The sequence below is a fragment of the Haemaphysalis longicornis genome, unplaced genomic scaffold, assembly GCF_048455015.1.
Source record: "Haemaphysalis longicornis isolate Haplotype H1 unplaced genomic scaffold, Haemaphysalis longicornis Haplotype H1 scaffold_3, whole genome shotgun sequence".
In the NCBI taxonomy this organism is placed as follows: Eukaryota; Metazoa; Arthropoda; class Arachnida; order Ixodida; family Ixodidae; genus Haemaphysalis; species Haemaphysalis longicornis.
Window position 1 is genome coordinate 230045149 of NW_027526335.1, and position 18306 is coordinate 230063454.

The 18306-nt window shown below is 48.2% G+C and overlaps 1 protein-coding gene across 1 annotated transcript; it reads right to left on the bottom strand.

Annotated features, from left to right (window-relative positions):
• Window positions 1-718: 718 nt before the first annotated feature.
• On the bottom strand, window positions 719-18025 carry LOC144175754 (acid phosphatase type 7-like). The gene is made up of 5 exons (XM_077704774.1): window positions 17888-18025; window positions 13997-14095; window positions 8332-8403; window positions 6401-6538; window positions 719-1011 (listed from the first exon to the last, which is right to left on the bottom strand). The coding sequence occupies exons 1-5, from the start codon at window positions 18023-18025 to the stop codon at window positions 940-942; spliced, it is 519 nt and encodes a 172-aa protein (XP_077560900.1). The 3' UTR covers window positions 719-939.
• Window positions 18026-18306: the final 281 nt, after the last annotated feature.

Consider the following 18306-nt stretch of genomic DNA (forward strand, 5'->3'; position numbering starts at 1 on the left):
AGTGTATTTCTAGCATGGTGCAGATGATCACTCAAGCAGTAACCTTGCAGAAAAATCGTTATGGAACGAAAAATGCTCAAACAACGTGTTCTAACAGGTCGTAATGACATCCATTTTTTCGAAAGATAGTGCTCTGCGGTGCGCGGAGGAGTACAACTGCCGTATTTGGAGAATGCTGTTCAATTACGTATTTATTGTTAATTAGGAGCCATTTTATTATCGGTGCTGTCACAGCGTGATTGCACATTTTCGCGTTTTGCGTTACGCTTTCATACTCCGGTTAGCAGACACTGCATAGGGCGAGGAGGTGAAAATGCGCATCATTTGGCGCGCGACCAAATCCTGTTCGAAACACGCACGCCTTGGACATCTGGCCTTCGCCTCGAGCAGCGTACTTCGAGCCCTGGCGTCCTGCTAAAGCCGGCCCATGGCCCTACGATGAGTCCCACGTCGCCACAGAAAAACCGCAAAGCACGAGTGAGGAGCGAAAATAAGGCGCTTCCGTCCGGCCCTCATTCGTGTCCCTGTGAGCGCCGAACTGTGTTTTCGTAGGCAATCACACGTAGAATTGCGTTTGTAGAGAACCAGCGAGGCGAGCTGGGGGAAAGTGTGCTGGGGAAACGGGAGCACAGGAACTCATAAACCTCGGATTTCTGTTTCTTTAAATAAAGTTTACCAACAACAACAGCAGTGCAGTAGCACGCAAACCAACGCGCAATAGGCGAGCAAGGTCATTTATTCATTGCAAAATTTAACAATAAACGTCGAATACTGCTACTCCAGAGACGCCGCCGAGTACAAGCCTCGCGGAGAAGGACGCTTGCAGGACCACTCCTTGGGAGGGGAGCGGCACTGCACGGTGGATGCCGCGTTGCGTGGAGAGAAAGGGGCCCCTGGGATTGGTAGTGCGACGTCATAGAGCGCTCTTATGTGCGCATCCTAGCGGGTAGCCCTGTCGTAGGGTCCGTGGCGGTCCTTCACTATTGTTATCTCGTCCAACAGTTTCCGGCCCTGAAAAATTGAGCAAAAACAAGCACTGAATAACAATAGCAGAGAAATTAGGGCATCACAATCATCGCCTTCCCTGCAGACAAGTAACAAACACGAGCTCCACCTACAAAACTATTCAACAAGGATCGGTTTGAATGTACAATGGTCGCGATCAATTCACAATAAACAAAAATGCGTTTTTCCCGTCTATTCTATCTTCTTCCATTTCAGATTATTCACCCTTCTGACGACGACTTAAATACTTATACTTAAAACAGCGCATACGGACGGGACAAGGAAGAGAAGAGGAAGATTGATTGATTGATTGATTGATTGATTGATTGATTGATTGATTGATTGATTGATTGATTGATTGATTGATTGATTGATTGATTGATTGATTGTAGGGTATAACGCGCCCGCGCAACGCCGGCGATGAGGCGCGCAGTAGTGGAGGGCTCCGGATTAATTTCGACCACCTGTGGATCCTAAACGTGCTCCGAAATCTCGTACACACGGACATTTTTACTTTTAGCCTGCATCAGAAAAGCACCCACCCCGGCCGGGAATCGAACCCACAACCTCGTGCTCAGCAGCGCAACGCCTTAGCCACTGAGGACGAGAAGAGACAGGACGGGCGCAGACTCACAACTAGTTTATTGGAAAATCTGGCACACCAGCACATGCACATACATGTCACCGTCTTTATCACAAGATCTAACGGTTTAAAAATGCATACTCCTTTCCATACAAAGATATGGATGGTTCACACCATGCTTTCGAAGGAAGAAGGCCTCGGTTAATTTTCTTGCCACCTGTTCTGGGCTTTTGCTCAGCACCTTCGTCTGAGTCAAAAACTGCCTCGCATGGCTTGCTTTCACAAGCTACGCAATGGTGCGGAAGGTGGGATCCCGTTTTGCCACGCATATTCAGCTGGTGTTCCCTTAAAGCTGCAGCTGAGCAAGGCTATGAGGAGCGCGGTCAAATTTCAGGAAAAAATTTACACCACCTCGGTACACAACTTCCCTAAAGTATCCCACTCATGGGCGTTCCCCGTAATGTTTGCAATTGTAACAGTTTCCTGCCGGCTTCATTTTGTAGCGACAATTGATGGAAGAATTGCCAACAGCGCGTTTCTATCGAGAAAGTGCCGCCAAAGGCGGAAGCAGGTTCTGCCTCGCGCGGCTGCACCCACAGAGCGGCGGCGGGTACCCGATGCCCTCCGATCTGCGGTGGTGCCTCGAGCGGTAGCATTTGTCCCAAAACGACGCTTGGGCGGGAGTTTCGTGACCACAAAAGCATTGAAGCACTCTGGTAACACGCAGCTGGTAATACGCAGCTCCAACCCAGAGGATCAACTCTGGGCCGTCTAACTGTACGGAGGTGCTTCCTCAGAACTTCAGTTGGCAATGAAATAAAGTTTCATTCTCTCTCTCCCTCCCTTTCTCTGTCTGTCTCTCTCACACACACTACTAAATAAACTCACGTAAAAGCACCCACAGTGGTCAAAATATGGCCTAGCGACTCCAGGCTTCAATTTGCACAAGTAATCCTACAATGTTTAGAGATCCCTTCAGTGTCCCTTTAAGAATTTGGAACCAGCGACAGATTCTCCGGTTGTACGACGTGCGTTTTTAGCATTGCTTATATGGGACAACACAACAGCACAAGAATTCAGGCGAAAGACAGGGGGTGTTTAGCTTTTCCTCTTTCCTTGTTTGTTAGTCATAGTTCTTGGAAGGGTGGTCTTCAAAGCGTTCTTTTTACACGAAGGGCAGCATAATGACCCTTGGAAATTTTGGGAAAGTGGTCACCTTTGGCGAAAGCGAAAACGCCCGTGGGTCGAGATTTTTCGGCGGCTTTCGCCGCGCAAATCTGAATCCTTTCATCTTCTGCAATCCGGCGTGGGACCACAGAGCAATTGAGATGTTGCCGGACCGGAGTAATTTATCTGCTCTCTCTCTCTATTTACATGGGTTATCATCTATCTGAGCGGCTCTACCGAAAAGCCGTGCTGATCAGCACGTGCGAAATCCTACTGGTGCGGAAAAAAGCGCGTGCGAGGAAACCGCCGTTATGTAAAGCGGTCGCTAATTTCTCTGAATTTGTCAAAGCCCGTGCAATCCAAGGTGTGCGTGGAGCAAAAGGCCTCCAGAGCTACGTTTCTTTATCTAGGTGCCTCGGCGTGCAAAGGAATCCTACCTCGCCGTTCTCGCGAATAATTCGAGAGGGAGAGATAACTTTTTTATGTGGGCAGCCCACATTAAATAGTTTGTTGCTGTAACGGCGAAGAAGAAGCAAATCGAAGAAGCAAAGCGAACGAACGGAACGCGCACACTTAAACTAGGCGCCCGCAGCTGCCACGTGTACCCTGTCACGTGTTCTCTGTCGAGAAGGTGGCATGATTTCTCTCCCCACAGCCACAGCGGAGTGAGTAAGCCGTTTGACTCACAGGTAGTAACTCATGGTCGTAGCCGAGTGGGTAAGACGACTCACTCCAACTCCGTTGATCTAACGGACACCGGCTCGAATCCCGCCGGTGACAAAATTAAAGCAATGGTTGACACAACTAGGCCAAGATCACTGCGTCTACATGTTTAATAAGGTGCCCTTACTGCTGCTAAGTTGGGCCATATTCACCCTAAATGCTGCATTCTTAGGCGTGCTGACTGCTCGTAGTATATAGCCAGCGTTCGCATCTCCCGCGTGCACAGTTTCAGGGTATATTATAAACCATTGTTTGCATCACTTTTTCCTGAACGAGTAAAACCGATTAGGAAATACAGTCCCTGGGATAATAGAGACATTATTCATTTAAAACGTAAAATAAAACGCATGAGGAAAAACAAGGCAAGCAATAGGTCTGATCTTAGGGATCTTTCACGTACCCTCAAGCATTAATTGTCAGCAGCTAAGAAAAAATATTACTCAGAAACTCTGACCCAGTTTATGATTAACTGCTCACAGCGATTTGGCGTCACCTTTCCCCGTCGCAAAGAACGATCCAATATATTTCAGTCGATGGACATATTACAACTGACGAATCGGAGATAACTCGATGATTTAACGAATACTTCCACTCTGTGTTTACTCGTTGCGAAAAATCCTCCGTACACGCTTCTCCCACAACCAGCTTACGAACCACCTGACATGCCGGACATTGTCTTATCACAAGAACAAGGAATATTTTCGCTTCCATTGGACCTCGATGTAAAGAAGTCCCCTGGACCAGATGGTATTCCGAACGAATTTTTGAAGCGGTATGCAGAGTACTTAGTGATAATTTTCACCCAGTCATTAAATCAAAGCCAACTCCTGATGACTGGCTAACTGCAAAAGTTACACCTGTATACCAAAGTGGGAACAAATATGATATTGAAAACTACAGACCTATTTCAAATACCTGGACCTGTTCTAAAATATTGGAACATATACTATCTAGAAGTCTTTTTACCTACCTCGAAAGTTCTGAGGTAATTTTTCCAAACCAGCACGGCTTGAGACGCAAACTGTCAACAGTAACGCAGCTATTCCAGGCAATTCATGATTTCGCTAGCGCATAAAACTATTCATGTCAAATAGACGCAGTTTGTTTGGATTTATCGAAGGCGTTTGATCCCGTACCTCACGCTAAACTTGTAATTAAACTTACTCACTTTGGAGTTAATAAGAACCTTGTTAACTGGATTAAATCATATCTCACGAACAGATCGAAATATGTCGAGATTAAGGGAGTGAAATCAACTCATTTAGAGGTCAAGTCCTGGATACCACAGGGGAGTGTCCTCGGCCCTGTTTCATTTTTGTGATATATCAATGGTCTTGCAGATAGCATTGACAAAAATCTCACAGTTCGTCTGTTTGCGGACGATTGCTTAATTTATTCTAAAATATCCAGTCACAGTGACCAAGTAACTTTTATTTCAGCATTGCAAACAATCCATGAATGGTGCACGAAATGAGATATGAAAATTAGTTATGACAAAGCAGTATTCCCTAGAATAACAAACAAAACTAAGAATGTCCTCTCCTTCAATTACGAGCTCGTTGAAAAGGATTTAAAACGTGTCACTCGCTTTAAGTATCTGTGGGTCACAATCTCTGAAGATTTAAATTGGAAAACGCATATAAATAAATTATGTTGTGCAGCTGAACATAAATTGTGGTTCTTGAGAAGTAACCTCAAACTAGCAACTACGAAAGCCAAATTGACAGCCTACACAACCACTGTCCGTCCACTATTAGAATACGCCTGCATCGCATGGGACCCTTCGAAGAAATACCAAAGTGACAAAAATGAAAAAATTCAAAGGAGGGCCGCAAGGTTTATTCTGTCCAACTACAGGTAAACAGATTCGGTTACTGCCATGCTAAATAAACTAAACCTGCCACCTCTCGCAACACGGCGCCGAGCAGAGAGATTAAAGTTTCTTTACTTAATGCACCGTAACTACTCTAACACAGAGCAATATTTGAACCCTCGACTGTCTCGTACACTTAGAAGTTGTCTCGTACACTTAGCGAGATTAAAGTTTCTTTACTTAATGCACCGTAACTACTTTAACACAGAGCAACATTTGAAACCTCAGCTGTCTCGTACACTTAGAAGTAGTCACCCTAACCAATTAATGCCTATAATGACTCGTTTAAATACATTTAAACACTCTTTCCTTCCCAAAACAATTGAAGACTGGAACGATTTGCCGCCAGAAACAACGAAATCAGACTCCTTAGCGCACTTTGAAAAATCCTTGTTACACTACATAGAAGGCGATAGTGCTGTCTCTTCTTGATGATTTGGCCCTATAGTGGGGTCCGCGCCCATACGGAAGATATGTGTTGTATCCAGTTTGGCTGAATTGCGCTTGTGTAAAAGTTGCTTATTAATGTGTACCCTTGTACTTTGTACCTTTGCATTTTGAACCTGTGCACAATGCAGCTTGTGCCGCATACTGTACCGCATACTGTGCCGCACACATCCTGCGTTGCACTCGTGTCTGAGGCGGCAGTTACTGCCTCCATGTTCTCTGTTGTACGTCCACCCTGTACCGGCCCCTGGGCTAACAGTATGAATAAATAAATAAATAAATAAATAAATAAATAAATAAATAAATAAATAAATAAATAAATAAATAAATAAATAAATAAATAAATAAATAAATAAATAAATAAATAAATAAATAAATAAATAAATAAATAAATACCGAGCCATGTGAATACAGCCAAAGCGAGCTAAACACCTCGGCCAGAACTAGCTGCTCGAATTTTAAATCTAGAATTTCAAAGAATTTTAAACCTAGATGCCGCAGTGATTTGCGGAATACAGCAGTTTTGCTTCCAGGTACCCTTAGGCCAGAAGAGCATTGAAGGTCCGGGCCCATCTTTACCGCAGGGTCTTTCAGCGACTCACGTTTTCCATCGAGAACTGCTGCAGAGTGAGGTGCGTCTTGTTGTGCAGCGTCATGAGCGTGTAGCCGTAGTCCGAGTAGCGCACCGCACTCCAGTTAGAAGGGTTCTTGACAAATGGGTCCAGCTTTTCCTGGCACCCCTGCAGAGGAGGCAGAAATAAGAGGCGTGCACTTCTGCTTTCTAGCACCCGCTCTCCCCCTCAGTGGCAGCCACGCACAACTGTAGGCAATACCTGTACGCAATAGCTTGCACGGAGCTACGAGCATTATCGCCATTATCAACAAGCATTAGTACCACGCTAAGTGCATTACTCCCCTCCCTATAAGGCTGCCCCTGAGAGGAAAACAACTTTTCATCAATCTATTTTCTGTCATAATACTGACAACGATATGTCTAAAGACTTTACTTTTGTAAAATCATGCTATAAACACCATTAATAGTATAGCATGGTTACAGATTTTAAGAATACATTCGGATGACGATGTGGCGGAGTGGTTAGAAGAGCGTCCATAATAAAGCTTATGGTGATTATTGCTTTTACGAAGCACAACAAATGCAATTCACGCAAATTGTCGAGCCCAAGCTTAGAGTCGTACGAGACCATGTTATTCACATGAGTTTGTATGGCACGCAACTTTTTACATGTAGTAAAGATCGCCCAAATTTATCCTCAACGTGGTACAGAAACTTCCCAATAGCTTTGAGACAAAAAAGATACTTGCGTTTAATGCTTCGAATTTTTTTTTTTTTGAATTTATAAAGTCGGTCCGGAAATATTGCAAAACATTATTTTATTGCGTGGTCAGTCCGAGGCCAGCGCCCGCGCTTTGTTAATCGGGCTTTTAAAAAGGGTAGCATTTCATGGGCTACCTGAACGAGAAAATTTTGGTCTGTAACTCTATTCACCCATCCGGCCAAACTGAAACTGAACCTCGACAATAGGTGTTTATATACACCTCCAAATCTAAACATTTCATTACGGTGGCATTGTTCATACTTGTCGACATTGTTGAACAAGAACAAAACATTACGCAAGTATGAGGCAGAAAACCAACACACAAGTGATATTTACAGTGTTTTTTATAACGAAGTCATGGATGCTTGATTTCTGCGATAGCAAATGAAATACTACATAACTGCATTTACTCTGTCGACTGCTGTCTCCCGCGCCAGTAAAGTTTCTAGAGGCATTTTAAGAAATCAAACAGAAACAGTTACGAAACGTTCCACTAGATAGGTTCCACGTTCTGCTTGGAACGCACGTGGAGGAGGAGCAATCGCTTTGTGAGCCTTAGGCTGGTTTAAGTAATCGGTCTGTCCGCCGATGTGAGGCCGGCAACGGCGTTGGCAGCACGGGTGGCCAGAAGTATGTGGACCTCTTAAGTCCGAGCTGGCCAGCGCTCCCTCCCACTGCTCTTGATTAACTATGGGTGGAAAGGGGTCTTGAGGACAGGCGCACATGAAGTAGGGCAACGTGGTTCTATAAACGCTAAAGTAGGGCGCCTCGATGCACGCGCGTATCCACCGTACGGCAGCGCTGGCATCGAGGCTTTGACTTGAGCTAACCTCTAGCGTGGTTGCCTTAGCAGGAGCGCGACGGGAGAGGAACAGCATGAGAGGTGAGTGGGCAAGCGAAAGCATGCCTTTACGCGGCAAATGTTGACGAAAGACTATCGTCTTTTGTCGACATTTCAACGAAAGGAGCAGATGCACGGCCAAGTTTTGTGTTTCATCTCCTCTTTCAAATAACAAATTAATATTCCAGAAGCCAGAGGGAAAAAAAGCATTCATTCGTCCGTTCGTTGCAATGTGCGGCGGGCACATATTCGGCAATGATTATTTTCCAGCTTTAGTCATCTAAAGGTTACGTCCGCTGGATCAAATGTGCCCCGTCGATTGAGGGAAAGCCTTCACAATAGGAAAGCCTCTCACCGCCGATCCTGTGATTATGTGCACTGGTGCTCCTGGATTCGTATAGGGGTTCTCCGCACTGCCGTTGTACACCTGCAGAAGAAAATAGCATCTCGGTCAACAAGGGTGGAATGTCTAGCCGTTTTATCACCATCTCTCGCCAGAAAACGTCTTTGCGCAAGATGTTAGAGATGTTAGATCCTAGGTACTCACGTGGCATTTCAACCAAATCAGGGATATTTCAGACACATGGACTCTACAGCAGCCTGTGTCTCTGGAACAACTCGGTTAAAAAATCTCGCACCCTCCATCTAACCACGACAATGCTGGAACGCGAAGCTCTCTCCAGACGGATTACTTGGCTGTCGTTTGAGTTTTCCCAACTGCTTCGACCACAGAAAAGCAATGTTTTAAAACGTGTAATGAGTATGTGCGTTCCGCCTAATGCAAAAACGGTTTCCTTCAAGCTTCATTCTTCCACACTCCCACTTAAGACATGGCTCCGCGAAAAGGGAATGCCCATTCTCGGTTGGACAATTGTCGTCTATGCGATCAACGAGATACAATTGATCGCTGTTTTGTGTTGTGCCGTGGCACTGTGTTCTTCTGGGACATTTTGCAGCGGGCTCTCAAGAAGGGAACTGAAATTACTGCTTATTCCATGCGGTTCCTGCCGATTCATGATGTTAATTGGGTACCTTATGACGTTTTTGTAATGCTCGTTTTACACGTCTTGTAGCAGAGCCGCATGACTGACCGGCATGGGGAACCCTCCAGGCCAACTAAGTCTATTTTTCGTGAGCTGGCTGCGTTGGTGCGGAGTGTTCGTGGGGCGCAGAATGATCCACCGGACTGGTTGAATCTTTTGGATGCCTCTACCTGCTTGCCTGACCTTTGATGGACGCAAAACACAGTTCGACTTTGTGATTCTCCAGTGATGCCTGCTTGCCTTCGTATTGTATTTTATTCGTTATGTGTGACGGTGAGTGTGCCTAAATTTTCGATGCATTAATCAAAAAAAGACCATGTCGAAATGAAGCAATCGGATAGAGGCCAGCTTCATGAGGCGTGGGACCTGGGTTGTCACCGCAAGCGTTTTTTCTTTGACTTCACGCACGATCATTCCTATTCATCGTCAGAAAAAGTTGGCTTTCTGCAGAGCGTTTTCTCGTTACAGGCGCCGGCAGTGATACCACCAGAACTTCACTTTGTTAAACCTCATTTTTCACCTTATTTTAAACCCTATTTACTTATGTACCGTCATATGCCGGGTCTATAGGTACAAGCTAGGTCGGTACCCCATCATCACATCATCAGATATGATTAAGCACGGAGAAACTAGGCGAAAGACGTGACAGACAAGAACAGGAGCTAACCTCGACCTACATTTTATGTAACAGCGAGACATATACACCTAATGGACCCTTAAAATAGCCAAAAGGTTCACCACGTCGGGGTGGACCATTCCTCATTCAGTGAGGAAACATCTCATTCCACACTTCATGACCAAGAGCGCATTGTTTTGGTTGACCGAGTGGGGTGGTACGTAAAAAGGGTAAATGACTTTGAGCACGCACTATCAGCAGCGCATGGGCGAATACTTTTGTGTTACACTTCCGACAAACGATTTCACTATTTCCTTTGCGTCTGGAAGCACTGCGGCAGCTATAGTTCTCAACAAGGTAAAAATTTGGGCCAGTTGGTAAATATTCAAGAAGAGCAAAAACAGCGCAAAGGACGGGACAAGGAAGAAAAACAGGGCAACAGGAACAACGGGACCTTCGTTCAAGAAGTGTCAAATCATCAAAAGATACAGGGACCAACGTACTCGCGAAATTTGCGAGGCGCACCGCATGTAGTATGGACGTGGTGACACCTGTAAGAGCGCTCTGTCATGGGCCCTACTATCAAAAGAAATAACATTTCTGTCCGATGCTCTCGCCTTGTAAAGTTTGCAAGCTTTGTTTATTTCTGTTCCCACCTCCGCCTCCCTTTCTTGATGCCTTTATAAACCATTCACAGAAATGAAGCAGTTGGTGGTTAGTCAGCGCTTCGTCCTGTTGTTCTTCCTTCTCCCGTCCTTTGCGCTGTTTTTGCTATTCATTGGCTATACCGTTCACGCCAGCACGGAAGCGCCACTGCGTGATTTTCTCGTCGCAGCAAATACCCCTTCCCTTTTCCGCTTTGCTTTTGTGGCGTTCTTTTTAAAGCGGTTATCGAATGCGTTCATTGGTGCAACTGAACGAAAGCCGGCCAATAGCCGCTACACCGCTGTATAATGACGTAATTCAAGCAGTCAAAGAACGCCATGACCGGGAAAGAGAAAAATCTAGAGAATATACTACACTACGTTACATACTTTGTAAAATGTTCCAATGCGTTTTTACTATTTTTTTTTCTTTTTTCTTTTGGTTGCGACGGGCATGAATGTTCACATCATATGCTAGATTTAGGAATGATGGGGAATACTGCTGTACTTTGGCCCGGGATGTTTCGTTTCGTTCCAGAAACAAAGCCACATTTGTTCAGGAAATACCCGTTTTGTTAAACGCGTCGGCTTTCTTCCCCCACGGGCTTAGAACAGTGTTCAAAAACCCAATTTTCGGCGAAACTAAAACAAGGGGCCGATCCTGATAGAAGTTTTCTCCCGGCTAATAGGTAAACAGTATTCCTACAGAGGAAAAGAACCAAGACCACCACATTACTTATTTCTCAAGTATACATGCCACGATAAGATAATATTTGTCTGCAATGAAAAATCACTGCTCCGAACCACCGCCGTACCATAATTTGTGTTGACTGCGGGGGCCTAATTTTTTGCCCAAGATTCCGTGTGGCTGCATATTATAACCTGGCCAACACTTGTTGTCACTGAACCTCAAGTGTGCTGCAGTGATAGTCGGTGATATATATAATGATGATACTAAAAAAATTAGGAGCGAAGAGTAAATATACGGCCTCTGTCCGACTAGCGCGGTAAATGCTTAAATCTAGAAATGCTGAAACAGGCCAACGATTCATTATCACAAACGTTTGGTGATTGGTACCTAAAGTAACGTAACTACAACGTAACTGCCTTGTCCGACTGGTGGCCGTAATATTGTAGCAGAATGCGCAACGCACACGCTAAAATCAAGCCCTACTAGAGCTGATAATGCTGCAGAGGTACCAGTATGCTACAGTATTTTCAGAATAAATGCAAGTCAAGTAGCAAGACGCCACTCATCGAAGTGCAGCTAGTGATCGCGGAGGCGCATTAGCGCCGCTGGTCGAATGGCGTGCGCGTGTGGGTGTGTGTATGGGGATGAGTAAGGGGGGTGGGGTGGGCGACAACGAACAAAGGAAATTCGGAAGCAGAGTCCGCTTGTTGGCTTATGCGTGTACCGGCAACGTTTACGTTTATGTATCGGCAACGTGTACCGGCAACATATACGTTTACAGCGCATGAACGCTATTTTTTCGTGCAGTGCACGTACAGACGTGATTTTCGCTGGTAGATTGTTTATAAAACGACGCTTAACATTGGGCATCAATGGTTTCGTATATAGTGTTACGCACACCTTAAGCGCCCTATATTCGCCCATGCGCCCATGACATTTCAACGGTCAACCATCTGAACAAGCTGAACGGAAGAAGAGAAATAGATTGCGCTTCGTCTTGGCACCATCATCCCCGACCGCTGTACCATCTACGCTCGTGCTACACCTTCCAACCGCACTGAAAATAAACCCACCTCGTAACAGTTTGGTGGTGGTGCGGGGTACGCCACGCCGGACCTCCAGGATTTCCGCCGTAGCCGACGTATCGCGGGTCTGCCACCGCAGTTTCCGTCGATGCCTCAAGGTGGGAACACTGTGCCAGCCCCCACGCCTGGCTGGCATCCACCGCGAGATCCCCGAATGTTCAATGGGAACGCCCATGGAGACGCTAAGGGATGGCTGACGCATTATTGACCGGTGAGCCGGTACAACCGCTGGGATGCCGCTGCAGAACTCTCTAACGTTGTGTTCTCTCTAGGGGAGACTGCCCGGACCTGGTTTGAGAACAATGAAAGCAAGCTTACAACCTGGGACCGTTTCGTCGAAGATATTTCATCACGCTTTGGCGATTCCATCGGGAAGAAGAAGCGGGCTAACCGACGAGACGAGACGTGCACCACCTACATCGAAGAGGTGTTAAAGCTTTGCAGACTCGTCGACCCGCAAATGCCTGAGGATGATAAAGTGGGTCACGTATTAAATGGTATCGCTGAAAACGTCTACAACTTTTTAATAGGACGTGAAAAGTTGTAATCGGCGTCAGATGTTGTCCACCATTGTCGTACTTTCCAGGCTTTGAAGAAGCGTGGTATTACACCAAAGTTCGGTCGCTTGGCTAATGTAACTACTGTGGCAAGCGTTTATGTGAACACACCACCGGACTTCACTGAAACTATCCGGTGCATCGTCCGCGAGGAATTGCTGCGACACCAACAGCCTCGGCGCTATACCGACGGCTTGCACGTCTACGGAGTTTACGTGCTGCAAGATGTACAGGCCAATAGCCTCTCGCCCTCGAGTGCTCAGACCCGTGATCCGAACTTTACGCCTCGCAATGAAAGCCCGCCGCGCCTCGACAATTGGGACTCACCACGCTACAGTCACGATGTCCAACGGTTCTCTCAGCGCCGTCAACGTCGAACTTGCGACCAGCGTCCTCAGCGTCCAGCTTATGATCGCGGTTTTGGTGGCGTCTACGAGATCCTTCCCTCCCCGTGAGCGTGACCTTCCCGTCTGCTACACTTGGGGTTTTGAGGGCCACATTTCTTGCAACTGCCGCCGTCGCCGCCAAGCGCCACGATACCAGCAAGCTCCCATGTGGAACCGTCCGAACGCTCAAAATGCCCGCTACGACACTCGCCTGCCACCAGCTTTGTTCTCCGAGGCACCATCGTGCCGTGATTCACCGGCTTGTGACCGCAGCCTAACCCCACCCGCTTCACGTCACCAGCGTTCACCATCACCGCGGCGTCGGTCACCGCCGCCGGAAAACTGGCCGGCGCGGTCAATGGAGGTGAGGCCGAGGCACAACTGTTACGTAAAATGCCTCTTACCGGACAGCCCAACTCTGAACCGCCTTCGCCTGTATCTATGCTCAAAAACACAGTGGAAGTGTTAGTCGATGGCACTCGATCGATACGGGGGCAACAGGGTCGGTAATCAGTATTGCGTTTAAATCCCGTCTCGGTCTCAAAGTAATGTTTCACTGGCACAAAATTCTAACATTTCGAGGTGTTGGCGGTGGGTCCCAGTGCCCACTTGGAATCTGCTCAGCGACTGTTTCGTTTGGCGGCCACACATTCATTGGCGGAGATTGCAGTCTTGCCACGGTGAGCTCGCCATGTTATTTTCGGTCTGGTCTTTTTGAAGCCACAGTTGACTGTCGTAACGGGGAGATATATGTGAACGGGGCCGCACTATCTGCCCTTGTTGAGGATCCTTGCCGCGATACCACCCGCGCGCTCTGCGTGCGTGTTGAGCGACGCCATCATGCCGGCGTGGTCAGCCGCATTCGTGTCAGTCCTTTGCACGGGAACTGATGTGGATAAATTTACGCTTTGCTGGAGTCGATTCCACTAAACTGTGCAAAGAATGAATTCTCTTCGTGTGAGCCAGTGCGCATTACGCGCGGCTGGTGGTGTACTTACCGCGGGCAGCCAGAGACGACCGACCACGTTTTCGCCCAGTACAGAGTCCCCAAAGCCTTCTGGCGACGTCTGTCGTGGATTACGAATCTTCACCTCCCGCTGAACCCAAAAAAACATCCCCCTCGCGAGGGGCACGATCAAATGCTGAGCATTTCCGCGGGGGGCGCGCCTGCAAATCGTATGGATTACGTATTGGTTGTTGTTGTAATTGTTGTCTTCCAGCGTAGACTTTGTCGATGAAGTCGATGGTGAAACGTGAAACGTGCCGTGAACCCCCTGCCGCGGCTATGACGCAACGTGGAGCGGCTATGACGCAACGTGGCGCGGCTATGACGCAGCACAATCCAACACAATCCACTTTAATCCAAACTAAGCCAAGCCAAGCCAAGCCAAGCCAATCGAATCCAATCCAATGCGCCTCGCGAGAGAGTGTTATAGCGCCGAAATCGCGCCACCACACGAACGCGTGATGTTGACGTCACGATCACGCCACAGATGTTAGCGACCGGAGCTTGCGCGAATGGCATATGTGGTTTATTAAGCGCGAACCGACCGCGGCGAGAGAGCACGATGCGAGCGCCCCCACCTGTTCTTGCGCGCGAACCGGCTGTTGCTCAGCGCGAACCCAAGGCGGCGAGAGAGGGTGTTGCGCATGTCCCCACCTGTTGTGCGCCCGAACCGAACGCGGCGAGAGAGGGCGTTGCGAGCGGAGAGAAGGCAAGGAGGACGCGGGGGAGAAGGCGCACCTGCGGCCGACGGTTGAATGAGTCAAGGATATAAGGCGTGTTCGTAACCTTCCATTCTGTGTCGGCTTTGTGGCGCAGTGGGTAGAGCACCATGAACCTTGCGTTCCGCCCGCAGAGTCGTGGGATCGAAACCTGGCGCCGGATAGTATTTTTTTTATATAGTAGGGAGGGGTGCGGTGCGGACTACGGACGTCAACGCGGGTGACATCGTGAGTTACTGAAATGCTCTGCATTTAAAAAGGTATTGGTGCCTCCAGGGACAAACCTCCGAGTGGTCCATCAACTCTTCTGCCGAACCAACTGTACTTCCACGCGGGCTGAAACTTGCCGAAGTGATCGAATGTGCTTCAACTTCAATAGCAGTTTTGTCAGAAGCCACAAATCCGTCCACTGATCCCTGCCCGGTGGACCCTTCCAAATTTCACAGCATGATCGACGAATCCCTTGAACCAGAAAAACGTCGCGTGCTGGTAGCCGTGCTTCCACGATACTCACGCGTATTTCGCTTCGGGCGAACTCATCAATGCTCGTCAATACCACCCACATGGACCCACCAATAAAACCATACTGGGGAAGCCCAGCCCGTACGGCAAAAGCCGTTTGGCGTTTCACCACCCGAGCTCTGGACTATCAGTGAACAATTGCGAGACATGTTGCAGAATGGCGTGATTCGAGAGTCTTCAAATCCCTGGGCAGCGCCGGTGATATTAGTCTGAAAGAAAGACGCGTCATGGCGCTTCTGCGTTGACTATCGGCGACTTAACGAAATTGCTAAAAAAGACGTCTACCCCCTTCCTCGCATAGATGACGCAATTGATTGTCTTCATTCGGCTTCGTACTTCTCTTCAGATGACTTGCGATCAGGCTCCTGGCAAATTCCTGTGAACCCCGACCATAAAGAGAAAACAGCGTTTATCACACCTGATGGACTATTTGAATTTAATGTTATGCCGTTTGGACTCTGTAACGCTCCCGCCCCGTTTGAGCGTTTCATAGATGCGGTACTTCGGGCCTCAAGTAGGAAGTGTGCATGTGCTACCCTGACGATATCGTCATTTTTGGTGGCACATTTTGTGAACACAGCACGCGCTTGGCCACTGTTTTGGACTATTTAGAAAAGGCTGGTCTCGTCTTGAACTAAAAAAAAAATGTGGATTCGGACAGCGGCAAAATCTTGTCTTAGGCTTCGTTGTCGACAAACAAGGCGTCAGACCGGATCCACAAAAAATACAAGTCGTTAGCTGCTTTAAAGAGCCCACCTCTGCAAAGGAACTTCGCAGCTTCTTGGCACTTTGCTCCTATTTCCGTAGTTTTATCCCTGGCTTTGCTGCCATAGCCCATCTTCTGACATGTCTTCTGCAGAAAAATGTTCCCTTTAAATAGAGTACCGACTGTGCCGCCGCTTTTAGTCACTTAAAACATCTTCTGACGTCCGGCGCTATTCATGGCCATTTTGACCCTCAGGCGCCTACTGAAGTGCACACCGATGCCAGCGGGGTTGGAGTGGGAGCCGTGCTTATTCAGCGACACAGTGACGGTGAGCATTTTATTGCTTACGCCAGCCGAGTCGGACCGGAATTATACTGTCACGGAGAGAGAGTGTCTGGCAGCAGAGAGTGTCTGGCAGTGTCTGGCAGTCTGGCAGCCACAGAGCGATTTCGCTCCTATCTTTCTGGGCATATTTTTACCATCGCAACGCACCACCACTCACTCTGCTGGCTCGTCAACCTTCGTGATCCTTGTGGGCGGCTGGCACGCTGGTCTGCAGGAGTACGATTTTACCGTATCATACAAAAGTGGCCGCAAGCATGCCGACGCTGACTGCCTATCCCGGCTGCCACCGGAATCAAAGGCCTCTGTCGAAGACTACTTTGATCAGTATCTCGCCTCCACATCGACATCCTTCCCTGAACCGGCTATTTTTAAAAGGGAGCAGTGCAAAGACAAAAGTCTCGACTTTAGCCGATGAATCGAAACCTAGTAGCCGTTTTTGCGTCGGAAACGAAATACTTTACAACAAAAACTATTCGGCTGTCGGATCTCCCCTTGTTGTGCCACAAAGGCTTCGTAGCGCTGCCATAAGTTTTGTGCATCACGACGTCACATCCGGCCACATGAGGCTCGCGCGCACTCTTCACCGCGCTCAACAACGGTTTTAGGCCGAACATGCAGAAGGGCTATGTCGCCAATTGTACCCAATGCCAACGGTGCAAAAATCAAACAACTGTTCCAGCAGGGAGACTCCAAGCTGTTCACCCAAGTTGTCCTTTCCAAGTTGGGATTGACTTGTTAGGGCCTTTTTCCCGTTAATCGCCGGGAAATCGCTGAATAATTGTATGCGTAGATTACCTCTCTCGCTATGCTGAGACAGCTGCCCTGCCGTCTGCCACTGCTACAGAGATAACCTTTTTTCTGCTTCGTTACGTTTTGCTACGCCATGGACCACCCCAAGTCATAATGAGTGACCATGGACGTCAGTTCACTGCAACCGTCGTTGAACAGTTGCTTTGCCTTTGTTCCGTACAATTTCGCCATGCTACGCCGTACCACCCTCAGACAAATGGACTGACGGAGAGAGAGAGAGAGAGAATAAACACCTTTAATTTGGAGCTTAATGGTGCAGGATGGTGAGAGCACCCCCGGTGGGGGACGTAAGCTAGTCCCGGATGCCCTGGTCCTTGCTGGTTGCGCGTGCCCTCTCTATCAGCATGCGCTGGGTCGAGAGGTCCGAGCTGGACAGCCGGTCCACCCACTGTTCGCACGTGTGACGGGGATTGGGTGTGAGAGTTGGGGATTGTTGGCACTCCCAGAACAGATGGTACAGGGCGCCTGGCTTGGAGCAGAAGTGGCAGGTACTATAAGACTTGGTGGCGTAGATATGGTGGAGGAGGGAAAAGTGCGGGTGGCAGTTGGCCTGTAGCCTGCGGAGTGTGGTCCCTTCGGCTCTGGAAATGTGGGAGTTCGGTGGAGGGAACCGCTGACGCTCATGTCTGAAGTAAGTGAGAATGTCCGCGTAGTCATTCAGTGTGTGGGAGGCATTCTCCGTGTCTTGGCTCTCTTCGGAAATGGCCCGTAGGGTGTGCACTCGGGCAGCGGCGTGTGCCTTCTCATTTCAATCGAGAGACTCGTGTCCAGGGGCCCAAACGATATGGATGTCGGGAAGCTGCGGGATGGCACTCAGGACCTTGAGGGCGACGGGTGATATGCGGCCGAGCTGGTACTTGCGGCATGCTACTTGCGAGCCCTGTTGCAACCATGAGGGCGCACCCGAGCCGAGCTCCATCGCCTGTGACATACGTGGGGTAACGTGGTGTAAATCGAGCGGATAGCCGCTGTTGCAGCCGTGAAGAAGTCCAGAAGCCGTAGGCTAACGTAGCTGTTTACTTCATAGCGAGAGGTGAGCCGAAGCCAAAGAACAATGCCCCGACTGGCGAGGTAACGGTACAGGACACGAGCAGACTGACAGCATAGATTCACTGCTCAAACAGGAATGGAAAAAAGCGCTTGGGCTGGCTCTATTTATACCTAAAAGCGGCAAGGGTCAAAACAGCGTTCCCCCCAGAA